General features: G+C 34.3%; 1 protein-coding gene across 10 annotated transcripts in view; it reads right to left on the reverse strand.

Moving 5' to 3' along the window:
• The window catches only part of PIK3C2G (phosphatidylinositol-4-phosphate 3-kinase catalytic subunit type 2 gamma), a 363,004-nt gene extending 338,614 nt beyond the window's left edge, over nucleotides 1–24,390 (reverse strand). For 9 of the 10 annotated variants that reach the window (XR_009048372.1, XR_009048371.1, XM_057701644.1 and 6 more), the window contains exons 1-4: nucleotides 24,271–24,314; nucleotides 23,188–23,472; nucleotides 5,036–5,795; nucleotides 1,774–1,856 (exon numbers count right to left, since the gene is read on the reverse strand). Coding sequence is in view for 8 of the 10 variants with exons in the window: in XM_057701644.1 (XP_057557627.1) it covers nucleotides 1,774–1,856; nucleotides 5,036–5,713 (761 nt within the window). In the remaining 2 variants the exon portion in view is untranslated. Of the gene's footprint in view, nucleotides 1–1,773; nucleotides 1,857–5,035; nucleotides 5,796–23,187; nucleotides 23,473–24,270 lie in introns of all 10 variants that reach the window. The other variant, XM_057701641.1, reaches the window with a different exon arrangement.
• Nucleotides 24,391–27,684: the final 3,294 nt, after the last annotated feature.

The raw sequence follows: 27,684 nt of genomic DNA on the forward strand, positions 1-27,684 counted from the left end.
GGCTTAAAAGTATGTCACAACAAGAAACCAAATCCTACAAATTAGAGAGCCTCTCTAAGGGTGTATAGCAGGAATGTTTCTGTTTCCAGAAATTTTGGAGACCCTGTTAAGAAACTTGGCCTTCAATTTCAGCTCGGTCTTCTGTTGAATAAAGAGCTTTAGATAGCACCTAGCTCAAAGTAGGTCCTCAGAAATATTTGCTGTTGAGTGAATAGTGTGTTTGTATACAAAATAATTATGTGTATATAAATTTAATTATTTTATACGCGTATTTGTCAACAAAAATTATTGAAAACCAAGAAAATGTGTAAATATAACCCTTATCTTCTTTTCACTACTTTAAAGTTTAATTGTTTGGTTGTCTTTTTTAACACTCATGGTTACTTTGAAAGAAACCATTGAGAAAAATTCCATTTAAGAGTTTAAAAATTTACTATGAGCTACTGACAAACCATCACATAAAATGTTTTCATGTCACTATCGCATTCACAAGAAGATTTCATCAAAAATATTACATTCTCTGGGAAAAAAAAGTGATGGGAGAGACTAATAATAAGTGTTTTTTGATGGAACTATTCCAAGTATTACCTTGTGATACTAAGAGCGCTATTTCTCTCACTTAGAGGGTAGAAATTGTCACATCTTAGATTTAAAGTGTCAGGTTCCTGGCAATGCTTGTCAGGTTGTTACAATGGGTAACTCATTCCTGAAAGAATCAATATTGATACCTTTAAAGATCCTAATTTAGGAATCCAAAATGCCATTTAAAATTTTCTTCTGTGAACTGCAGCAAGAAATTAAAGATTGAATATGAGTTCACAGATTTGAAATGCTTTGTTTTGTATTTTTGTATGTGTGCCTTTCGCTTCTTTTAATATAGTGACAACTTTTTTTAACCTGACCTTGCTTTTTTGTTTGCTTGCTTGTTCTTCATTTGAATATCTCTCATGCAATGACTAAAGTTATTAGGCATTCAGATAGACTTTTTAGGTAATGATTAAATAATTATCTTTAATCTCAAATTTAGTAGGCAGCTGCTATAGCTGATAAATAAGCTATTGTATTTAAAACAGCCTAAAAAGGATAAACATCAAGATAACTGAAATATAAATGCATTAATTTTTCACACTTTCAGGAATCTTAGCAATAGCAGAAATGGCATTATATACATTTTAATTGATAATGAGAGATTGGTCTTTAAAAAAGAGGCATCTACCTTTATAAGTTCTTTTTTTAGATTAGCAAAAAGGAGATCTGTGATTTTTTTGGTAATAACCCCTAGCGATCAAATTTGTTTTTCCGTGGACAAACACCCATACATTTGTTCACTATTCCGGCAGCCCATTCAGGGTAAGATTGAGTTATTAAGCAGAATGCACTGTCATCATTCTAAATAGTATATCCCAGGTAAAAATGATAAATCTATGCTAATTTGGAATAGAGCCAAATCACTCACTTATGTGCCATTAAATGAGAAATTAATTCACTGCAAACTAAGCTATCAACAAACAGCAAGGGCAAGCCTGAAATGATAAAACATTCATCTTTAACCAGATTTTCAGGGGAAAAATTTATTTGACTATAAAACAACAAAAACAATACCAGAAGTTGATTAATGAACTAATTTGCCATAAATTTATACTTTTAACTATGTTAAAAAAATTATAGAGCTTTAACATTTTATATGCAAGATTCATCAGTTTAGCACGGTGAAAATAGACAAATTTATTCAGATACAGAAATTTCAAAGTTTAATGAAATAGCAACACTCACTTTTTCACTTTGTTGCAAAAGGAGGCCAGACTCACATTACTGCCCTGAGGTACTTCAACCAGCTGAATGGAACAACTTGTCAGCTTAAAATAAAAACGGTTAAATTAAAATAGTTTGGTGTGGGGAAAAGATTAATACAATTCTAAAATTTTTATTTTGTTTTAAAAAGTCATTCTGTTTCTAGTTTTATTTTTTAAAAATTTACTGAAGCGATACATATGGAAAAATACATAAATCTTAAATACATAATTTGAGTTTTGAGGAATATATGTAACTGTGAATATTAATTTCCAGTCAAAATATAGAACATTTCTGTCACTTTAGAAAGTTCCCCCATATCTCCTTCTGTCAGTCTGAACATCTATTTGGTAACTGTTAATTCTGATTTCTGTCACTATCGATTAAGCGAATGTGCTCTTTTGTTTCTGGCTTCTTTCATTTAAATGATATATATATTTAAAATTTATGCTGTCATCCATATCAATAGTTCATCTCTTTTTATTGCCTGTTAGTAGTATTCTATTGAATGAATATTCCATATTTTGTTTATCCATCTTCCTGTTGATAAACAGCCATGTTGTTTGTAGTTTGGGGGTATTTTAAAGAAAACTATTAATTTTCATGTACAAGTGTTTTTTGGACATGTGTTTCACTTCTTGTGAATAAATTCATAAATGGCACAGTTAGAGGGTGGGTATATGATTAACTTCAAAAGAAATAATATTGCTTTATGTATTTTGTAGCCATCATTAGGTACATATACATTTAAATTTATTATGTCTTCCTGATTGACCCTTTTATTATTATGAAATAACCCTTCTCTTTCTCTAATAATACCCTGCCTTGAGCTGTACTGTTTCTGATATTAATAACCACACACAGCTTTGTTTTGCCTGTTGAATGTTAAATATTTTCATTATTTTTTTTAAACTTTTAACTTATCTGTGCCCTTGTTTCTCAAATTTGACTCTTGTAACTAATAAAGTCTTTCTTTTTTATCTAGTTTGTTGGTTTCTCTCTTTTATTTGGAGTATATTTGGTATATTTATGGGTATTGTTGGATTTAAGACCACCATGTTCACGTGTGCTTCTATTTGTTTCTTCTATTTCATTTTGTTCTTTATTTCTCCTTCCCTGGTTTTTGCAGTTTGATTTTTTTTCCCGTTTCATTTAATTCCTCTGTTGAATTTTTAGTTTTTCTTCTTTGTGCTGTGTTTTTTTTTTTTACTGATTATACTAGCTTAAAACTCACAATATGCATCCTAAATATTTCACAGTTTACTTAGAGTTAATATTGTTCCACTGCATTTAAAATGTGAGAATTTCTAATAGCAAATAACATTTACCCCCTTCATCTTTTATGCTCTTGTTGTTTTATTTTTTGTTTACATATACAACTCTCACAATGAAATGCTAATTTTTTTTAGTCTTTGTTTTTTCATAATTTTAATTTCCTCCTGAGATTCCTCATTTGTCTACTCATTATGTTCTTTACTTCATCTACTTGAACATCCTTTTAATAATCTCCTTGGAGCCCCTATCTGTGAATTCCAACCTCTGTTCTGTCTCACAATCTCTATTCACTGGGTTATTTTCTTGACTGTGGTTCAGAATTCCCTGTTCTTTATATATCTATGCATTTGTTATTAAATACTGGATATTGTAGATGACACATTGGGAATTTTTACAAAGTGGATAATTTTTCTCTGGCAGGCAGTTAAGATCCTTTTGGTCTTATCAGCTTGGCTTCTATTTTTCGCGAGGCCACACTGAAGTTGGTAGGTAAAGTATTTACTTTAGCGCACAATTTTTACTCTTAAGAGATAGCTTTCTGTGATCTCAAATGAGTCACTAAAGTTCTCAGCTCAGCCTTCTCTCACTAGGTCAGAGCGGCGACACTGGGTGACTTCTACTTATATGGGGGGAACACAACCTCTTGGCCAACAATCTGCAGTAAATCTCATGTAGACTCCTGACTCCCATCCATTGCATATCTCCTTCTGTGGTCTGCCTTGCAAATTACAGCTTCCTTTGCATCCTGGAACTGCAGTCTCTGCCTCCTCAGTTCAGGGACACTGCTGCTGAAGTTGGACTCCCCTAGCCTGCCTAGCAGCAGAAAAGAGCCCTGAAGGCACCAGGAAGATCATAACAATGCTTTGGTGTTTCTCTTCTCTCAAGGATGGATGTCTATACTGGCTGTTGTTCAGTCCTGAAATCAGTTGCTTCATATATTTTTTCCAATTTCATAGTTGTTTTCAGTGGTAAGGGAAAGTTTAGTACTTGTTATATTGTCATGATCAGAAGTAGAGGTTCCTAAAATTCATTGACTTTTAATTCAGGTCATTTGAGGTGTTACCTCTTCTGCAAGTGCCTCAGACACAATTAGTTGTTCCTTCTTTTATGAACTCATCCTCTCTGTTATTTTACTGTGTTGCTGTTATTGGTTTGCAAGTTAATTTAAGCAATATGCTATTCCTGAAATCAGGTATTATGCATTTTCTTCTTTCATTTTTTATGCCCAGTATATCATGTATATTTTAAGAATATGATAAATAGTTGTTGAATAAATGAAGAATCCTCTTGTCTAACCCTATAAATTACAGCTGAAATAATGCTTCTTTTTAGTGTTTACTTCTGGTTTCACTTGTGTCTAGACTTGGTATAAGCAGAGAAGTGCTCAAATATTATACAAGAACCTCCGTGGTTACTAAAATGATTGGAAAACTACTAATGAAACCATCAGGATGAATTGCACAATGATTACTTAATTTCCTACCCTTGGAATGTTCCCAATAGAAGTTGCCTGCCAACAGTATAATTTAGGAGTCTGAGTAAAGGGACATTTTTGCTACTAATAATGATATGAAGTTTTAATTCATGCTAATAGAACTTAAAATATAAATGCAATGAAATGTATGTATGTTTCTGTGTGCACATAATGACACAATAAGAATAGAAAATACTATCATCTAAACCTCCAACTATGATATTTTTATCTAATAAAATGTAAATACTATAACATTTTATTTAGTTTTCATGAAACCAGAACTTTAAAAATATTATAAAGATTTTCTCTTTCTTTAGAAAAAGTCATTATTTCAGGAACACGGAACTGGTGAATAATAAGTGTTTTTTTTTTCAAAAGTAATATTAATACATTCCCCTACTTAAGATTAGTTACTTTCATTACCAAATTAACCCAGCACATTATTGAATGATTCTTTCAGATTCATATTTTTAGATTGACATATATGACACATACCTCTATGTTCTTTGGCCATGTACTTTCCCATGTCCTGGGTGGAAAAGAACCTTTAAAGAGCATCAGAGAAGGTTCCACAATGTTCATATTTATATTGCTTTTACTTTCTTCTTTTGGCATCAAGTCAGTTGATAAGGATGGATATATAGGAGGAATGTTACTTTCAAATCCTATATGGTAGTTATGATTTTCATTTTCCAGTTCACTCTGTGAATTAATTTTATGCAGACTAGTAGATGATGGAAGTAAAATATTGAATCCGTAATCATCAGCACCATGGTATTTTCCTCTGGGGTTTCCCCAAAAGCTTTCTTTATTTATGTTTTGAGGACTTGGTAGCACAGAATGCCTAAAACCAATTACTGCTGTTTTACTAACTTGGTGACAGGAGAGTTCTGAGCTTTTAGACGTGAATTCATTCGAGGATGGTTGGTGTGTTTCATCTAATAAATGCCTCTCTGAGTCCCAGTGTGGTGCACTGGGCACAAAAATGGTGTTTTCTTCAATTTCTCTCTGATAGAGTGGGATTTTATTACTGATCTCATCTACTACACAATCAAAACCAAGACTGGCTTGGCTAGGAAAAAGAGGTTGATTTACAGAGTGAAATTCTTGGTGCTTTTGCTGCTTTTCATGTGATTCACTGGGATTTAGATCTGTTTTCCAACAGTATGCCATTCTTTATTTTATGTAACTTAGAGGATTGACTCTGCTCCAAATATCTCCTTAGATGATGATATGAAAGATGATAGGAATTTTCCTAGAAAGAGCATAAAAGGAAACAAAATCTTTAATTAGAAATAAAAGAGCTTGCAAGAAAGAAACATGTTGAGTAAATACAAGCAATTGTTTTGAAGTTTCTCCTTAGCAAAAGAAATAATTCCCTAGTAATATAAAACTCCATCAGGCCTCACAATGTTAAAGTCTGAGGGGGGATACTGACTTAAGAGACATTCATGAAACTCCTGTGATAGAAAAATAAGTCCACTTCAATTAGGACAGGAGTTTCATGAATCATTCCAAAGACAGAATTCCCTTATGGATTCCTTTTCCTCCTGAAAATCCACCTGCCGATAGCAGTATTCTCTCCCTCTGTATTCAGTCATCTATCAGCATGCTAGTATGATAAAGTCTTTTATTATCTTAACAGTCTCTTCATGATCAGCAATTATTCCATTTCTAGATACAGTCTTAACTTTTTTCTCTGCTCCATAACCAATCATCTTGTTGGTGGGCTAGACACTTTAGTCTCCTCCCCAAAACTTCTTTAGGTAATTGCAGACTTCTTTCATCACTTCTCCAAAACAACTTGCATTAAGTTTACTAATGAGTAAAATCAACTCATGTTTATCAGTCTCTGTTTTAATTTATCTCCCTGCAAAATTTGAGTCCGTTCGTTCACTCTCCTCCTTATTTTAAAATTTCTTGCTGTGTCCCACCTTGGCTCTCTGTGACACTGTACTCTCTGAGTTCTTTGTTAGCTCTTTCTCAAGACTCCTTTGCGTATTACTCATTTTCTACCTGACCCTTGTCAGAGCTTCTTTTCTTCTCAGTTATTCTCTTCTTGTAAGTTATTTCATATCTCCTGTGGTTTAAATAGTCATTACCATCTATATGCCAATGACTCCAACCTAGACCATTCTTATTATTATCTACTCGGTGTCTCAACTTGGAATTTTTTTAACCTCTAAAAGAAAGTCCAAAACCTAAATCAAAATTCACCCAAGAACCTGCTCCTATTCCAGTGTCCTCTGTGACAGAAAATGACCCAACCATTCACTCAGTTGCTTAGACCAGAAACCAAGGTTTTATCTTTGAGTCTTCCCACACCTTTGTTTTTCTACATCCAATAAGCCACAGGTTCTGGTAGAAAATCTTTCTTCCTTTCTCTGTCTACCATTGTCACAATCCTAGTCTGTACTTTTCATCTTCTCACCTGCAGTGTTGTATTGTCTATGAAACAGCTTTTACATTTTCTGCAATTCATTCTTGTGTTCTGTAGTCCATTTTTAAAATATTATAGTGTTATATTTAAGAGACCAACCATGTATCTCTCCTGGATATAGCTTTTCAGTAGTTTTCTACAGCTTCAGATAACATGTATAGATGTTACAAGTGTAAGATTTCTTTCCCATTAGATCGTTACGCCATGTTAGTCTTTGTCACTTGTAACTCAGTACCTCATACTTTACTTCACTCAGAGTAGTTGCTTATTTGTATTTATTGATCAAGTGATTTAATAAATTAGAAAAATTATAATTGAATTATAAGAAAATGAAATTGAGAAGTATTTGTGTCATTTTATGGATTTAGTAATTCACTTAACAATTGTATGTATGTCTGTTAAAGACATAAACATCTTAAAGGATAATTACGATAATCGTTACCTATCAAATATCATTTTATATCAATGTGTTTTGCAATGGCAATTGATTTTTATTATATTGGCACTAAAGATTTACTTAAAAAATTTATGGGGGCTTCCTAGGTGGAGCAGTGGTTGAGAATCCACCTGCCAATGCAGGGAAAACGGGTTCGATCCGTGCTCCAGGAAGAGCCCACATGCTACAGAGCAACGAAGCCTGTGTGCCACAACTATTGAGCCTGCGCTTTAGAGCCCGTGAGCCACAACTGTTGAGCCCATGTGCTGCAACTACTGAAGCTCACGTGTCTAGAGCCTGTGCTCCACAACAAGAGAAGCCACGGCAATGAGGAGCCCGCGCACCACAACGAAGAGTAGCCCCCAGTCACCGCAACTAAAAAGAAAGCCTGTGCACAGCAAAAAAGACCCAACACAGCCAATAAAATAAAATTAATTAATTAATTAATTTAAAAAATATATGATCACCTGAGAAATAAATTAATTAGATTTATTACACTTCACTCAGGAAATTTAACTGATAGATTTGAGAAAGATTTGAGAAAGATGTAAATAAAGCATACATAGAAGGAAGTATTAACTAGAAAATTAATCTATAAAATGTTATTCCAAACTATTCTAATTCATGGGTCACATACATTATCTAGCCATAATTCTTTTTTCAGGAATTGCCATTATTTTCATCTCCACATTAGTAGTGAAAGCTATGTTTCATTAAAGCAAATTCTGCTCTTTCATCTGCCTCTGTCATGGAACTCAGAATTTGTCAGCAGGGTTGAGTTTACTCTGACAACCGTGGTTAATATCCTGTTCCAGTCTTCCTTAGCCTAGCCTGCTCTCTCTTAGCTTAAATATGGTAAATGTGGCTATATTATATTGACTTTTAAAATTTTTGGTGGTTTCAAAAGAACTGAGGAGTTTTAAATCACTTTTAAAATTATCTAGAGCCATAAAGGAGGTCTTTATATGAAGTATCAGTGGTCTCGTGCTGAAATTAAAGAGTCACTTAAGTTGTACCATCTTGTTATTAACAGCAACAAGCAATTACACTGAGTTCTATATACATGAACATGTTTACATGTATTAGTATATCATCTCAACCTGTGATATTATTACTGCCATTTAACAAATGAGGACACTGAAGCACAGAAAGGTGAATCAACTTACCCAAGGTCTGAGGGTGTTCACAGATTTGTTTTAAACAAATTAAAGAGAAGCATATGGGCAATAATGCTGTACTAATATGAAATCTAGGGCATGCCTGAGCTTAGGCACCGAAACACAGCATTAACCCAACTCAAACTATCCTTGCTGGAAAGAGTTGAAAACTTAAAAATTTTTATTAATGATAATATTTTCCATGCATTTCTCACAGCACTGAAACTTGAAATGGGTTAGAGGCCTGTCTGAAAAAAATCTCATTATAATGAGATAAAGGAGAATAAGAAATACTTATTCACATTGAAAATGTAATAAAACAAAAACCATATCCAGATCCATTTTTTTTCAATGTTAAATTTGGTGATTTCAAGGGATTTCTAATAATTTTATGTTCCCTCTTTACGATCACCTTCTAGAAGCTAGACCATTTCCTAGTTTATAAACAAACAAAATTGTGACTGAGTGCCAGCTGGTAAATGTATGCACTCTGCATTATAAAATAATGCATAAAAAAACTAAAAGTCATATACCTTGACTTTGAGGCAGAACTATACACGCAACATGGCAGCAAATGTGTCATAATTGAGAAGGCATGGCTATTGGTTCCTGATTTAAATAAGACTCTGAAAAACTACAGAAAAAAATTTGTGTGGTAGGCAGAATAATGCCCCCCCCCCCATATTCCATATTTTAATCCCTGGAACCTATGAACATGTTTGGTTACATGGCAAAGAAGAATTAAGACTGTAAAGGGAATTACATTTTCTAGTCAGCTGACTTTAAAGTGGGAAATTATTTGAGTAGGCTCAGTATAATCACAAGGATCTTGAAACATAGAAGAGGAGGCAGAAGAGAAGGCCAGAATGATATTCAGGAAGGACTCCACCTGCTTTTCCTGGTTTCAAAGATGGAGAAAGGGGACCATGAGCTGAGGAACGTGAACAGCCTCTAGAAACTAGAAAGGGCAAGGGAGTGGATTTCCCCCGAGAAGCCTTGAGAAAGGAACACAGCCCTTATAGCCCCTTGATTTTAGCACAACAAGACTTGTGTTGTATTTCTGACCTACAGAATTGTACAATAATAATTTGTGTTGTTTTTAAGTCACTCAGTTTGTAATCATTTGTTACAATGGCAATATAAAATCAATACAACATGAAAACTGGAATCTGCATCCTGAATGGATTGGAAAATCAGGGACTAGAAGAAGGATAGCAGACCACACAAAAACACTCCTCCATTCTTTTCTGGCAAGTTCAGCTAAATCCAAACAGGCATGCGTAAAAGGTGTTAGTAACGACAACTTAGTCTCCTGCAATCGCTTATAACTTTCTATTCAGTTCAACTTTCAAGAGATCTGTTTTTATTGAAGGTTAATTGCTCTGTTGTCCTCAAAGAAAAAAGTAGAGACAAAATTTGGGTACACATCAGAGAAAGGGCAGCCCCTGCTGGCTGCCTCCGCTTTCTAAATCTACTGAATTGCAAATATCATCCAAATAGCCCCGGTGTTCAGAATGGGAACAAAACAATGTTAATTTTACAAAAGAACAAAGAACCTTTCTGAAAATGTCTGTTCTTGATCCAAAAAGTCCTGGCTACATTACTAAATAAGTATATCTGCAGGACAGAGATGAGAAGAGGGCGAAAGGAATAAATTATGAGATTGAAGAAATATGACCTTTATTTCAGGTAACAAGTTGTAGGCGTTGAAAATTTACCAGTTTTAAAAATCTATATTAATGTCATGGGAGGTAAAGATGGTGCCAACATAAGGTATGTCAGAGTCTAATCAAGCTAAGCCATCTGTATTTCGGTAACGTGGAAGATAAGTCCATGTATCCGCAGCAGCTAACCTGGGTCCTAAGAAGACTCTGAATTGGACATATGGTCTGAAATTCCCATCTCTCCATCTTCTGAGCCAATTTTATATATCATGTAGGCACCCATATTTTAGATAGACATAAATATGATCTTTCTCAGCTCAATTTGCTGAATGAATACTGAGAAGACCAGAACTATATATATATAATTGAATGATATGTATATATAATTAAACTATATTATGTATAAAACTTTCATTACCTTACTCTTTCCATTTCTAATTTGGAATTGAGTGGTAAGGTAAACATATTATTATTTTCATGATCTCTAATTATTTTCACCTCGTTGCCAACAAGAGATGCTTGGGAAAAACATTAATTTCCAAGGAATCTCTATTAGGTGCCGTTTTATGTGAACAATTGACATTTTCTTAATCGTGTATAATCCTATAGAAGACTTACTTCCTATTAGACTACCTAAAGCTCTTTGTATATGGAAAATTTGAAGCTGTCACTTAGGCTTATGTTTGAGAGATATTGACTTGAATAAATCAATTCATTTATTCATACCTCTATTTACTCATTTGCACGTTTATTTATTCAGTACCTGTTTTAAAATATATTGTGTCAAGTACTGTGCAAAGCACCAGGAATATAAAAATGATAAAGCACAACTCGTGCCCTCAAGTACTTCACAGCCATAAATTTATAATACAGTATTAAATGAGAATGATTTTAATAGCTGCAGTCTTCATTTTGTTTGGGGGAATTTCATATAGAACATTGTTAAGATTATTTTGCCTTAGAAAAATCAGAAGTAAAATTCATGAAGGATATTTAAGGTTTTTATACTGGGTATGTTCTTGTTTAGAATGTGCAATATATCAGAGACAATTTTGTGCAGGTCATTGAGACCTGGTTTCAATAATACTTTGATTCCTAAGTATTGTTAAATTTTCAGCCCCCAAAATGATAAAGCAGTTGAAACAGTAATTCATTCAGTTCCTCTGAGTGTCTTAGGAGTAAATATGACAATGGAAAGTGAGCCTCCAGCTCTGACGTAAAAACTTTGGGGAAAATGATCTAGTGGAATGAAGCCTGCTTCAGGGGAGGACACAGACAGTCAAGGACTATGACACCAACCCTTAAGGGAGGAGGTCCTCAGACCCAATCCTGGGGGCTCCATAAACACAGCCTAGTGGTATTTGGGAAGAACAAACAATGCTTCACCTATTGTCAGACAAATCTATTCTGAAAAATCAGGACTATGAGAATTTTTATGTGATCAAAGCAGTAGTGCCTGCTGTTTTCTTTTTCCACTGCAACCAATATATAGATCCCAATCCCCTATTTAAGTCTGTGTTATTGAATGTTCTTTTAGTAATGAATGGGTAAGTTAGAGAGTTATTTTCAACAGTTTATTTGGTTTTCAGAGAAATCCTTTACACTAAACCTTTAAGCAATAGCATTAGGAAAAGACAATTGCAATTTATCAAACTGATTTGGGTAAGGTTTCAGAAAGAGAAGATTCCTAAGCTAAGAGAAGGAAGAGTTCCACTTATGGTTACCAGGAGGTAAAGGTTAGGGGACGGGGAAGAGTAAATTGGGAGATTGGGTTTAACATATACATGCTACTATATATAAAATAGATAACTAATAAGGACCTACTGTATACATATTTTCTTGAAGAACTCAAATAAATGAGGAATATGGAGATAGTTTAATATGGCTTTCTGCCCTGAGAATGTAGATAGAGTTCAGCTTTAATAAGATGTAGGGGAGATGAAGAGAACATATACACAGTTTTTGAAAACTTTTCATTAATCACATGGGTGACTGTGTTAGAATTGTTATCCTTAGAATATTTGTGTATAATGCTAGATAAAACAAAGGAATAATTCTGGCATCCCCAGTGACCTTGAGAACCAGTATTCTCAGTAGTACAAAATTATGCTTGAAAGTATCAGAATGAACTCATCAGGTTTTTAAAAAAAAAATTTGTATCTATCTGTATCATTTTTCCTTGGAAAGGTCTAGAAATAACACCCATCTTAATAGCATTGAGCAGCTCTACCATCCAGACTGTGATATTGAAATGCCACTTTCTCCTAAAAGAAAAAAGGCTACTTGGAGTACAACAAGATTTTGAGAAAAAGGCAGCTAATGTAAGATGTGTCTCAGAGATCCTGTTATTCTAGTTAGTAAGGAAGCTATCACAGAATACAAGGATGCACCAATAGAAGTTGAGAGCCAACTTGAAAAAGCTCACATTGGCCAAAAAATATAATAAACTGAAATGGATGAAAACATATCAAACATGTTAAATGCATGAATTCATAATGACACACATACACACATACAATTAATTAATTGCCTTTGTATAACACAGGGTTAATAAAATACCCAATAAAATGTTTTGTCTTTTTTATATGAAATGATCACTTGGTAACTAATTAATAGATGAGGCAAAGTTTCTCTTTGTGCAGTATTGCAAAAAATATATGAAGAAAGAATGATGAAGTTGGTTATCAATATTTTACAGTAAGTCATGAATTATAAAATCTAGGCATCAAGCATTGATGGCTGCTAACATCACAAAAAGAGGAGCAGCCAGCATTTTGTGCTTTCTGATAGAGAATTCAAAACTACCAAGAAGAAATCTTGCCAAAAAATATCTAACCTTAATCTATCTGATTAAGCTTCTAAATCCAATCACCATACACAAGAAACACATAGTAGAGGAACTTGTTAAACTAAATCAGGATGGAAATTGATATAGAAAAATAAGCTAGTTTCTTCAACAAATAAATTAGAAGGAAAAAAAAAAAGAAATTGGGATGAAATACATCAATTGAAAAAGACTGTAAAAACCCACACTTACACCCCTCCAAAAAAAAAGAAGGTAAAACAAAGCCATGCACATTAGGGGTACACACTTGAATGATGAAACTATATAGAAAAGTATAGAACTGATATCAGAAGAGCTATTGTTCTTGCGGAGAGGAAGAATATTGTAAGGGGGGAATGGAGGGCTTTTTGAGTGGCTGGAAAGGTCTATCTCTTGACATGGAGGGTGGTTAGAAGGTTGTTCAATTTATAATAGTACATTAAGCTATATATTTGGTTTATGTAGTTGGTACTATCATAAATTTTTAAAAATGAATAGATAGCTTGATTTGTTGGCCATATAGAACTTGAGGATTTGTACAAAATCTAAGTGAAGATGCTGAGTAAGTATTTGCATATATAATTCTTCAATTCAGGAAATAAATCTTGTAGCTGAACCCATGAGCCTTGGAAAGTAAAAAGAGATATAATGAATCTGAGAATGGAATCCCAGTGTGGGAGAAAACCAATATTTATTGAACGGATCTAAAAAGAAAACGTACAAAATAACCTGAAAGGTAGGAAGAGAAACTATAAGCCCCTATCACTTCACTTTGTCCACTTCTGGTCCTGGTAAGAGGGAAAGAAGTGAAAAGCAAGTGGCTTCCGTTCAAGAATCTGTTTATGATGTTGCACATATCACTTCCTCTCACGTACATTGGCCGAATATATAACTGCAAGGAAGGCTGGGAAATGCAGTCCCTTATTGTGTTGCCAGGAGATCAGAAGAAACACAGGTGTTTTATTACTAAAAAGAAGGAATGATGGAGATGTTGAAGTTCTCTGGGAGGCCTGGAGTTAGGATGGGAAATGAAGATGCTGAACCAGGTACAACTAGGAGCAAAAAGTCCTTAATGGATGTGGAGGAACAAGGTCAGAGGATGTCAGTAAGTAGAAGGGAGATTGGCAGGAGAGTGAGATGTTATGGGATCCTGGTTGTCCTTGCCTCCTGTTCCTTAGCATGAGGGGCATGGGAGAATGAACAGCTTCCACAGAAGAGCTGCAAAGGAGCAGAGTCTTTGGAGAGCCAAGATTCCCTTTTGGAAAAGAATGTGAAGAGGGCTAAATAAATCAACAGCACGTCTTACATAGATTAAATCTCAACTGGAAAAACACCTCCCACTACCATTTTACAAGTTGGGATTTCTGTCACTCCTTTTACTTCGAGGGGATATGGAATATAAAAAGTTAGTTAACCAATTCAGCTCTAGTTCTTAAAATTATCTGTTTAATTTAAATATTTAATTTTTTTAAAATAACAGCAAGTATTGGTATGTTTCTAGTAAATAACTTGAGGCATATCAAATTTACATGTTTAGACTATGAGCCCATTTTTTAAAAGGATTTGTATTTATGAAACATATATTTTCAGCATAAAGTACGAGCAATAGGTTGTTCTCTGTTCTTTCAAACTGTTTACAATTAAAGTGTAAGCAGTTGTTTAATTAGGCCAAATTTCATAGAATCCTGGTCCAAAATCACTGGGACTACTTTAAGTTGACCTTTACCCAGGAACTTAACCTTTAAATGTTTTCTTGGAAGACAATGATAATCCTTGGGCCTATTCTAGGGGCTAAACATATTCTATGAAACTAAAGCAAATTGCCATTGTATTATATCCTCCAACAAATAATTTTTTTCTACTATTTTGACTTTTTAAAACCTGAATCTAGGTAAATGTAAAAATCAGAAAACTTTAAAACAACCTGAAAAAGCTTGTAAATTATAAAAATAAAAAAGAAAGCTGGTTGACAGGTTGTGCACTTAGTAAATAAGCTCATTCCCTAATCTCAGAACAATGATAAAAATAAAATAAATTGATGTTTTTAAAATCAGTCCAGTTGACTTTCTTTAGAATGGTATCTGGCTGGTAGAATGTGACTTAAAAAATTAACCAAATAAGTCTAATAATAGTATAACATTACGAGCAACAAAGACTGGAAACCATTCATTTGATTACCCAAATTTTTACCATATTTAAGGCAAAGCAGACCAATCTGAAATAGAAGGAAAAAAACCTGGCTGGTATTTTATTATCTTAAGGATATGACTTTATTATCTAAAGGAGAATAAATCTGCCAGTCTGAACAATGGTAAGGAGATGACCAATTTCCCTACTACTGCCTGACTCAGAGATCTAGGGTCTGATCAAGAATCCCCACCACCCAAAAAGGGTACCACAGGCAGGGCCACTTTACCATCTCCTTTCTACCTGCTTTCTAAGACTAAAATTTGTATTAATGCAAAATATCCAGAATCTACAGTGACTGAGCATTTGGTATGCTGCATCTGAGAATGTGAGAAAAGAAAGTGCCATAAGAAAGGTAGACCACTCTGGCAAAAGAAGAACTATACATTGATTAGAATTACCTAGAAAAATGCTTTACCTTCTCAAAGTAGTCGACCAGACCACAAAAGCAAGATCGATGAAGTCCAGAAATTAGAGAAATTAAGTGACTGCCAGTGACCAGTAATTAGGCTAAGTCAGCTCACATTTACCATTCCTCTAGCTGAAAATCTGAGAAACATGTTCTAACAGCAACATGAGTAACCAGAAGAAGCTACAGACATTATTTATGAGTAATCAGTGGAGAGAATCTTCATTCATAAAGGATGAGTAATTGGAAAAAAATCAAAATAGGAGATGTGAAAATATTTTGCAAAAAGTAAAATGACTGTCTAACAAACAAGATACAAAAGGAGAAATTATTTTTGAAAAATATATGCTATAGTATACCTAAGTAAATAGTATAAAAACATAAGCTTTTTAAATTTTTTTATAAAATTAAATGCATTCAATGAAATAAGATATGAAAATAAAATTTTAAATAATATAACAATAAAATGAAGAATAAAGATATGGAGGAAAATGGATAAAAGGGATATGTTAATAAAAATGGAGCTTCATGAGCTATTGAGATGTAAAGAAACTAAAACTTCACTCACACACTTAAAATGGTCATTAAAAGCAGAATTGACAAAGCAGAAAATGAAATTTTGAGATAAGCATTGAGAACCACTCTATGAATGTAGAGGAAAAGGAACTAGTGATAGAAATGAAGGAGAGGTACTCTTGTAATTGCAAAGTCAGAGAAAGGACATTTAACATTGTATTATTGAAATGAAACAGAGATGATAGTGGCGATTGCCAAGAAAAATAATCTAACAGGGTTGAATAAAGCTCTGAATACGCATGTCAAACCTGAATACATATATGACACACATACAACCAGGGAAAATAGAGAAAATATGGAAAATATGTAAACTTTAAAAGGAGGAAGGGAAGAGGAGGAATTAAAACAAAAAAAAAGGAAAGTTAGTCTGGACATAGACTTCACCTTTAAACACTAACTGTCCTGAGACAAAGGAACAGTAGCTACATAGTTTTGAGGTAAATGTGTTTTATGTTAGTGATTCAGTTTGCCATTTATATGTGAAAACAGCTAAAACATATTTGCATGTATGTAAGTGCTCAGAAATCTTTGTTCCCTTCTAATGGAAAAGGTGCACCAGTTGACAAAGTTTTAATCAAAATAAGAGCCCAAGACTGGGGACCTACAAGTAGGTATTAAAAATCAGTTAATGTTGACTTAGTCTGAATAATTATTGCAAACATGATTTTAAATATAATAAAGTATTTGGTATTAATAAACTAGGTGAGAACTTACAGACTATTTCAAAACTGAAAGGCATGCTAAATTGTCTGCCTTAAAAGAAGAAAGGGGATTAAAGTATGCTATTTCCTTTTTGCCAACGATTAAGAAAAAATAAATTCATATATAATTATTTGTACAGGGATATAATTGTAATGTGTCACAGAGACTTACTAGTTGAAGAAGAGCAGTGTGTGTAATTTCCAGACCATCTGAAGAATCAAAATTTTATAATATTTGCATTATAATCATCAGGAAAATAGGAAAAGTATGTATTAAGAATAAAAACCAAAAGGAGGCAAGTAAGACTGGTGGCATTTCTAGTGACAGTAGTATAAATAGATAATTGTAATCGAAAACGTTATCCAAGTATGTAATTTCAGTTGTGTGGTTTTTACAACAGAAACATAAAAAGTATCAAAGCAAAGTTAAGAGAAAGATGTTAAGTATGCTGCTCAAACAGAAACACACACAGAGACACACAATAAGCAGGATAGGCAATGTTAGTACCTGCTATCAGAAAACATAACATAGGGCAAAAAAGCATCAAGATGATGATATTGGAATTTCTAAAGACATGATAATAGAGGTGGACATTTATGTATTAAATAAAAGTGTGTGTATACTTTTTTTAAGGTGAATTAATGGACACCTCTGGGATTTTGTAACCAACTCAATTTATTAATATTAAACTTTTGTATTTATATGTTATATGTTTTTCCTTTTCATCGTTCCAGGATTGAATCTGCTAGTAAATAGTTCATTAATAAATCATAGCAGAAAAAACTTTTTTGGATTTGATTTTTTATCCATTCATGATTTTTTAAATGGTGAACTATGAATGAAAAGAACATACTTAAAAAAAAAACAAAAAATAATTTGCACATTCTAACAACTAAATTTTGTTTAATGAAGAAACACTTAGGAGCTTTCTCTTTCAAGTCAAGAATAGGATAATTGTCCTTTCTATTGAATTATTTTAGAAATTCTATCTAATGCAATAAGATAAATGAGGATGTAACCATTAGAAAGGAGAATAGTATTATTATGTGTAGGTGATATATTTATGTGTGGAGGATGTATTAAAGCCTTAGAATATATGGAGACATAATATTTCAACATAAGAAGGTGTAAAGTTATACAAATATAAATAAACTTAGGAAGAATTTATATATTTAATTCAAAAGCACTTAGGAAATTGACAAGCTGATTCTAAGACACTTTTGGTAAAGAAAAGGATAGAAAAAAATATTGGTGGGATTTGAAAAATAATACATCTTTTAAAGACATAATAATTAAAACAATGTACCAATTGAGCAATTATAGACTTATGCACCAAAGAAGCAGAAGAGAAAATGCATGAACAAATTTTAGCATATATCAATTTTAGTTTAAGTTAGACATGGAGGAAATGTTGGCTTACTTAATAGATGGGGCAGGCACACCTGGTTACTCATTTGGATTAAAAAAAAATCTTAACACCATTAAATCTGGATTACAATTGTAAAGTAAATTCTATAGGGAATAAAGATCTGTAATGTGGAATCATGAGACTCCTATATCTGTGGTATCAAAACCACTGTGAAACACAAATTTATTCTGTGAGACACAACTCTGTCATTTGTTACAAGAAGTTGTCAGGAAAAATGCCCAGATATGTTTGAGAAATGCTGAGTTATGCTAAGGTAGGCATGCTTTAAAAAAAAAATTCTTATAGAAGTACATAGAGGCTTTACTATGCTTTGTGATAGCTTTGTAAAATTGCTTTGTAAAATTGCTTTGTAAAATTTCAAGAAAGGCCATAGTTTGCAGTACTTTTAAAACTAATTTACTCAGGATACTTTTTAAGAGCACTTTCGTTTGATCAGGACTCTTGGTCACAAGTGGCAGTAGTCAATACGTAAAGGGAATATGGTGTGAATTGAGGACTTGAACACTGTCACAACTAAGCCTCTCTCTCTCTAGATTCTCTTCCTCTCTCAGTATATTGGCATCTGTGTTTTCTACAGCAAAGGGACTTTTCCTCCAGGATGGGGAATGATGGGTAGAGGCTTCTGGGAAACACGTTCTCCCTGTATAGCAAATGACGTCCAGTTAAAAATTTGGAGCAGGAATTTGACTGACCAGGCTTGGATCATATGTACATCCTTAGGGTAAGTCACAGGAGTCAGGGGTAGGCAGAGGATGAAGTACCAAGATTAGCACAGACTGAACCATGAACCTAACTTCATGTCCTGTTAACAGGAGAATGAAAGCCCAGACATAGCCATTCCTTTTCCAGTCACACTTATTAATATTTTCTGGGAGATTATCCTTTAAACTATGTTCCAGAAAATGCTGAATAAGAAGAAAAAATGTAATTTAATAATTACATTTGCAGGCACTTATTGAGTGCTAACTTAGAATGTCCAAGGTATTAGTCTAAGTGCTTTCTACTTTTAACCTCTTTAATACCCATACAGAACTTCATGACAGTCTTTTGAATAGGCATTATTATCATCTTCATTTTGGAGGAAATTGAAGCATAAAGAATGTAAACATCTTGCAGAGTTCCTATATAAACAGGAAGTGGAAGAGTTGGAATCAACTCTTCATCAGAAATAAAAAGATTATTATATTTTGAAAGAGCAACTCAACAACCCACTGTTGATGCCAATGATTTTGATACAATGTTTTGGAAAACTAGTATAAGACATTATTGATTTGTAGTAACTTGTAAACTTAAAGTATGAGGTGAAAAATTAATGATATCGTATTGTACTGTAAAGATTAGAAAACCAAGTACTGTACTTTCAAAATATATATCAGGAAGGTTTATAGCCTTGATTTTTATTTTGGATACTACTTATGGTTTTATGATTTTAAGAAATAGTATATGTATCATTCAGTTACATTTAGCAATAGAAAATTATTAGGTACCTCTCAAGTAGAGGTTTAAAAATAGTTTGAAATAGCAAAAATACTTAGTTGGCAAAGTCATTGGAAATTGATACAAATTAATGAAAGTTAATACAAATAGCAAAATGACAATTTATTAAAGTTGATTGTTTTACCACCAGTAAAAAGGCCAGATGTGTGAACACTCAGTGGAAGGGAAAATTATGTAAGTCTTATGAAATGTATAGAAAAAGTCTCTATCCTATTTTCTGTCTCTAAGATCAGAAAAAAAAAAATTATACCTCTGTGTGTGCATTCTGCTTTTTGAGGCAGAGTTTGTGTCCTTTTATTCATAAAATAAAAGTTCATTGAACCCCTATTATACTAGAACAGTCACCATGCTAGATACTGGAGATATGTCTGAGAATGGTGCTGAAAGTCTTCAAAACCACATAGACAGGTAATTTTGAATGTTACCTGCATGTTAGAAAATGATGCTTTTTTTTCCATTCTTCGAGTCTGAGGCTCCAATCAAGTGAAAATAATGAGCTATAAAGTAGTAGCAGGAGGTGGCTAATGATGGTCAATTGCATCAAAGAGAGTACAGAATTTATATAAAATCAGTATAAATTTGAACAAAGATTAAAAACCTCCTGACAGAAGTTTTTGCCAAGAATGTTGTGTGTGTATGTGTGTGTATGTTGTATACGTGTTTATGTTGTGTGTGTGTTGTGTGTGTATGTGTGTGTATGTTGTGTGTGTGTGTTGTGTGTGTGCGTGCGCGTGCATGGGCATGTGTGTGCATGCACGGTCATGTGTACATGAACGTGTGTGTATAATAATGTATTTAGATAATCTGAAACTAGGTATGAGTGTATGGAATTATTCTATTTTAGTTTTTTAAACTTGGATAAATTGAAAGCTCCTCAGAAGCTAGAAAAGAGTCAAGGCACATCTGAGGGGGCTCAAGTAGAGCCTAAGTGGTCAGAGGACACATCAAAGGAAAACACAGATATTACTCATTTCTCTGGATAGATCTTTTTCTTCTTGAAGGTAGAATACACAGTCATGTATATGTATACACAAACACAGATTCAACACGTGTGCACAGACACACGAGTAAATAACCAATGTGATGCTTACAGAATTAATTCAGTACTATGAGAGAAGAACATCATCTTGAAGACCCTAAGAAGGAACATTCTCCAAAGAACTGAAGAAAAGGATTGCTGAGTGAGTAAGTGTGCAGACCCCCTATGCATGCTTGTAAAGAATATTAGTCTGAAAAATAGAGGAGAAAAATGTGGTGACACTAATTTCAGTCAGCTGAAGGCAAACAAACGCCTTTGGCCCATCTGACTGTGACATTCCGACCTTCACTGTGAGGTAGATGTCTTTCTATCCCAGAGGATGTTTACCCAAGAGGTAGATTGCCAGTGAGAAAGTGTTCCAGAACACAAGTCTGAATTATCTGAATCCAGGCTGTCTGCTCACACAGCTAGTGTTCCTGGTTTCCCTCACACACAGTCCTTCAAGAAGTAGCTGTCTCAGAAAGAATCACTCCTATTCAAAGGTGTGCAATTATAAGAAGTAATCAGTATGGGACCTAAGCAAAAATATCACAACGAAAGAGGAAGACAGTATGATTGGGGAAAAATGTCAGATGAGGAATGTAAGCCTGTCTTTGAAGAAGCAGAACAAAATAAGATCATGTTCTCAAAAAGGAATGGTGAATACAGACTGTAGTAAGTATGTGGCTAATTCTAAACTAACATTGGCTGTATAAGTAGTAATAATTTCTAATATAGAGATCAAAATAGATATAATTAAATACTAGACCACAAGGTTATATAAATTGAGATTGGGTGATCTAAATTTTAGAAGTCGCTTGTATTGTTTAGGAGGAAGTACAGATATAAACATACCACATTTTTAAAGAAAGCATGTTAAATTTTTGGATGTAACCACTAAGATAATAGAGGGGGTATCTTTCAACCGATAGAAAGAGAAAGGGAAATGAAAAAAAACCCCAGAAAACCAACAACTCTGGATCAACAGTGGCAGGAAAAACAGAAAATGGTAAAATATAAACATTCTCAAAAATGATAGAAATGAAAAAGTGTTCATCAGAAACACATAAGTGTAAATAGTCTGAATGTATCACGTAAAAATCTCTAGATTGTTACATTGTTTTGTAAAAGGTGGGGGTGAGCTAATTGTGTTTGCTAGAGACACAAGAATACCAGAAGCACAAGGATAAGCATTGTTTAAAATTAAAATGACAGAAAAAGATATCCCAGGCAAATCGTAAGAATAGCAACAACAGAAAGCTGGTGTAGTTATACTTAAAACAGACCAAACAAAAGGAGAATTTTGTATTAGTAAAAGATTCAGTTCACCAGGTGGGTATCTCAGATATTTACTAAAAATAAGTCCTTTGAAATTTATGCCACAACACATTACAACCCTACAAGAGAAACTGACAAAACCGCCTTCATAATGGAAGGATTTAATAACAATCTCACATGATGTATTGATCAATTAGACAAAAATATCATTAGGCATATAGGAGATTAGAAAAAATTAACAAGCCTTATGTAATGAACACACATAGAATATTGCATTCAGTAAATGGAAATTAATCAGTCTTTTCAAGGACATGTATTACTTTTGAAAATTAACTGTATATCTGGCTGCTTTTAACATAATTCAAAGTCAGTATTACATAGACTAATCTCTCTGACTACGAAATTGTTAAATATTAGTAAAAACAAAATAATTTTCAAAAGAACTCATGTTTTCAACTTCAGAACCATTTCTAAATAACTCAAGAAGAAAAAAATCACAATAAAGTTGGGAAATATTTAGAAATGCAAAATAAAGTTGTCAAGAAAATAAGAATTTTGTGTAAGAGAACTTTAAAGATACATATCACCCTTATCCTGTAGCTGAAAATAATTCTCGAAAATATTCCATCCACAAAAAAATAAATGATAATGACTTAAAATGGAAAATTATGCCATAAAAGGACTATTGCTAATGGCTGATAACAGTTAAAATTGATTTATAGCTAAATAATTATAATGACTCATTTTCTGCTATGAGTATTGGTATGCCATTTCATCAGATGATAAATTTAGAAAAAAATAAAAATTTCCTTAGAAATACAATGCAATACCTTTCTAGATAGGAAACGATTATTGTATCACTTTTTCTTTCTAAGCGCCAAGAGAATTCTACTCTGCTTTTTTGCTTACTTGAAGAGGGCTTCCTCACAACCAAAACGATCCCAGCTCTAACAGAAAAAACTATGAAATCAGGGCCTGAAGTTTTCACCCTGGCAACATATGAGCTTGTTCATTCCGTCTGTGAACTCACCTACTTAATACGATCCTTTTCTATAGGAGCTGGATGAAGCTATCTCATTGTTTTTCCGGCTCAGTCACGATGATACTCTTTCCTTATGCTCATTTCACAAACTTGCTTCATACAGGGTGCAAATGGCAGGTATGCACGTATGGAGTATGAGTAGCATGTCATGGAAAGAGCATTTGAGATGCAATAAGAAAACCGTGATTCAAATCCAAGCTCTTGATGTTATTAATGACGTAGGTGACGTTATTTACAACGTAGGTGACATGCTCTTGAACCTCTCTCTGTCTGCTACTTGATATATAATATGGCACTTAGATAATGCGTTTTAAAGGTTTAACAGTATCATGTATATTATGATTACTTTTTAAAAAGGGGGGTATATCATTTCAGCTTCAAACTGAAGTATCAGAAATATAATTGTTTGCCAGGTAAGATTGTAAGGGGGCAGTTGGGTCCCATACCCTGTTCATATTGGCCTTCAGTGAGCTGTCAATACAGAGAGAGAGAGAGAGACAGACAGAACAGGGCAGAAGCCCAGCGTGGAGTGACAGAACAGAAAGAAAACAGCTGCTTCCTACAGCAGGAACTCTTGTCAATTTGGAGCCCATATGTTAAGAATATCCACCCTTCATTGAATAAGAATTTCTTTCTGGAGTCACCATCAGCACACAGTCTACAGACTACAGGCACTGGCTCCAGACACTAAAGAAAATGTGCACAAAGAAAAAAAATCTACCAGCAGACATGACTGAAATTGGCTCAAGACTTTGACAGACATGTAAGTTGAGAAGACAGGAGATGATATAAAGGAAATGATAGTGCAATCTGTGGAGTCAATCGGAGAGAGAGAGGGAGAGAAGGGAGGAGAGAGGGAGAGAGCAGGGATGATCAAGGTGCAGTCAGTTCTTCTGGAAAGATCTGTCTTCTGGAGAATATTTACAAACCTACTCAGAATTGAAAGTCCCCTACCATTTAAGCTTCACAATATAATTAAACAGCTACTTTGCTTCAACAATACATTTGAATTCAAATATTCTCCTATGTATTCGGTTAAGTATAGAAAGTTTATTTTTTTCAATCTCTTACCTGAAGCATACATCTTCCTGAAACGAAACATGATCTCATTTCTTTGCAAGAGTGAAATGCGCTCATACCAGCTACAGCACTCCTATTTCAAAGGAGCATTATGCTTCCACTGGAAGTTTTTATTCCTGTTTGGCAGGTTGGACATGTTTAGGAATCTATTTTTCACCAAACCTTGGAGCGTTATGTGGAAAAAAGGAGTTTACATAATGAATTCAGGATTTAAGCCAAAAACTTAACAATGAATTAGCTTCTCTGTGCTAAACAGAATTTGTGCCAGAAGACATAGAACAGCAACATGCAAACAAAAATATGTATTTGAAATAAATATGTAAGGTGAACATATCCCCCCTCAAAGTGCTTTTGCTCATGTTATAATGCATTTGAATGTGGGAGTGGATGAGGACAGGGCGACCAGTGGTTTCAATTCGCAGAAGCAGAGTTGAGCCCTTGAAAATGCTACTCTAGCCATTCTGTGTATTTAACTGTCAGGTTATTGTCTTTACTTAATTAGGATTTAATATGTTCATTTTCTTCTAGTTTAGGAAAATGTCAGTTTGGGGGGAGTTCATCCTCCAGACCCATAGTAAATTTCAACTTAAAAATAATTTTTATTATCTAATCATACTTGAAAGAAAGAAAGAAAAAGGAATATTTACAAGGTTAGCAATAAAGCAGATGTAGATAGTTTGTTGTTGTTTTGGTTGTTGTTGTTTCATTGCTGTTGAAAATGAACAGTGTGTGGAGATTTGGGGGCAACACGTAAAATTATCTAGTTGGATCCAGGAACTAGGTTCAGCCAGAAGCATGCTTGCTTTATTGGGGAAAGTTTTAGGAACCAAAAATACATCAAGTAACTTTTTTGGTACTAAAATATGTTATAGGATCCTCATCATTTTCTCTTTTTCCCTTCCTTTTAATTTTATATTAGTGTTTTTTTTAAGATTGATATCTTGAATGGAAGGATAGACAATAGAAAATTAAAAATTAGACACTTTCAGAGCTGTTTATGAAAAAATATTTATGACATGAAAGTCACAAAATTGCCATTCCCCCTTGCACTCCTTTCCTGACCTCTCACTACACACATGTGAGAGGTTAAGACAGAGTGGAAGCTTAGGTAGGAATGGACGGTGTGATACAGGGAGTTGTTTTCATGTTTATATTTTAATAATATCTTAGGTTGTAATTCTTAACTTTGGGACTCTGGAGAGGTGGAGGGGCTTAAAAATCACTTTCCATGCAGTGATTTTTTTCTCAATACATTTATGCTAAACATTTACTCTTTCTTTAAATTAATTCCTACACTATACCACTAAAGTTTTAAGAAAATAAACCCTTGAAAAATCAGAAATTTTTGTTCCTACAAATCTCTTATGCTATGGTAGACTTGTATGCATTTTGGAGGATAAAATAAGAGAGCTGGACTAGTTTGAAAAGGGACAATCTAATCTTGGCAAAACTGAAAGATTAGGGTTAACACAGTTTTATAGTCATTATTTATTAACAAGAAAGGGTACCAAAATGGACCTTGTACTTTTTCTTTGAAAATATGTCCTTCAGTACCATCTGTTTCTTTACTTAATATGTATGCATACCTATTTTGGTAGATATTTAATTTAAAAATAAAATCAGATGGACAGCTCTGCCATTTCTACAATTTATTCTTTCATAACTTTGTTCTATGTCTACTACTTAAACAAGTAAAGCCTTCTCTTCTACATAGTAGTCTACTCATTTTCCAGGCAAAGCATTTAAGACAAAGTGATCAGCCTTCAAAATTGAAATTGCACATCTTTTAGGAAAAAGAGACAATCTTTACAGTGTCAGTTTATTTCATTTTCTCTGTGTTGTGTGAATATTACTTTAGGTTATTTTGTCTATGCATTTTGTTATAAGAGGCAAAGTTAAAAAATGTTAGAAACAAGAGTTTTAAGCGACTTGGTGAATAGCCTCCTAAAACTTTCCTGCTTGTTGGATTAAGAAATCAATGTCCAACTATACATAACTGATTAAACTTTATTGTTTTCCCCACTCTATAGTAAAGATAATTTATTTGTTTGAAATGGCTTAATCTTCAGAACACACATTCCAAGGTAAGTTCTATAAGTGTCCTTGTTGGTCAGCCTGCAGTCTTGTCTAGACCTGAGAAAGAATCTTCAATAGTGACCTTACCAGTAAGATAAAATTTAACAGTCATCTTGAAAATTGACTACAAAGAGTTATGATCCAGAACCTTGCGACCGGCTATGTGCATGTTTCTTATATGCTCAGCATTTTCCTTATTCCTCATTATCTTCCTAATAATACCTGTATAAACCATTTTGAAAGTAGAGCCTCACTTATTAAGTCAAGAATTCTTAAAAAGTATCGAATGGATACTTAGCAGTACTTGCTGCTGGGTATAGTGTGATGAACAAGACTGGCAAGGTCCCTGCTATCATGCAGGGCATAGTACAACTTTCTACCCCTCAGTTTGTTTTCTAGAAGTGTGACCCGAATCTAGCTAGCACCTCTTTGAAAAGCAAATAAGGCAGTTGCAGATATGATAAAGTTATTTGCATATTCCTGTTTAAAATATTAGGAAACTGACAAAGGGAAATGTCTTGATCAATTTTTCTTTTTTTCTGCATTGGCAAAGGTATACCACAAAGGGGGCATGTTATTTATTTAATTTTCTTTCTGTCAATTTGATTGTTCAGCCATAGAAAAATTTATGATTTTCCTTCATCACCTTTCCTCTTCTTGATCAAGTTATTTTGAAATTAAGTGCTAGCTGCATTGCTGCTATATTAAAAGTAAATTAGAGATGCATTGGGAATGCACGGAAGGACGCAGTAATTCCCACAGAGAACCAGCTGAACACCAGCAGACGGCCTCGGACACCAGAAAGGGCTGCGGGGAGCCCGACATAGCCGGTAGGGAGGCATCTACAACGGCTCAAAGAGGGTGAAGCAGCGGAGCTGTGGCAGACGGGAGGGAGTGAGAAACATACGAAGGGTCCGCAGTGCAGCTCAGCGTTCCCGGACCGAGACATCGATCCGCAGCTGAACGGAGGGTCCAGGAGCGGGAGTGTGGGAACTGGAGAGCTGGTTCAGGGTGAGAAACATTGTTGCCGGTAGGGTGACGGACCGAGAGGACAGGAGGGAGGAGGTCCGCGGAGAGGAGTGCCCGTCCCTGAGAGCTGCCCGGTCATGATGGTGGCTGGAGGCTGCAGGCTCCCAGGCGGGGGGGGGGGGGGGGGGAGGAGCCGCGCGCTAGCCTCTCTCTCTCTTTCGGCACCTCTGCAACAGGCAGTGGAGAGACTCCCTGCGGGCCACCTAAGGCGCTCAGGGATAACAAGCACCCTCAGGCACTCGGGCGGGGCTAGATTAAAACCCCTTGCAATGCCAGCAGCAGGGAGGCTGCCAAGAGAAA

The sequence above is a fragment of the Hippopotamus amphibius genome, chromosome 12 (genome assembly GCF_030028045.1).
Source record: "Hippopotamus amphibius kiboko isolate mHipAmp2 chromosome 12, mHipAmp2.hap2, whole genome shotgun sequence".
In the NCBI taxonomy this organism is placed as follows: Eukaryota; Metazoa; Chordata; class Mammalia; order Artiodactyla; family Hippopotamidae; genus Hippopotamus; species Hippopotamus amphibius.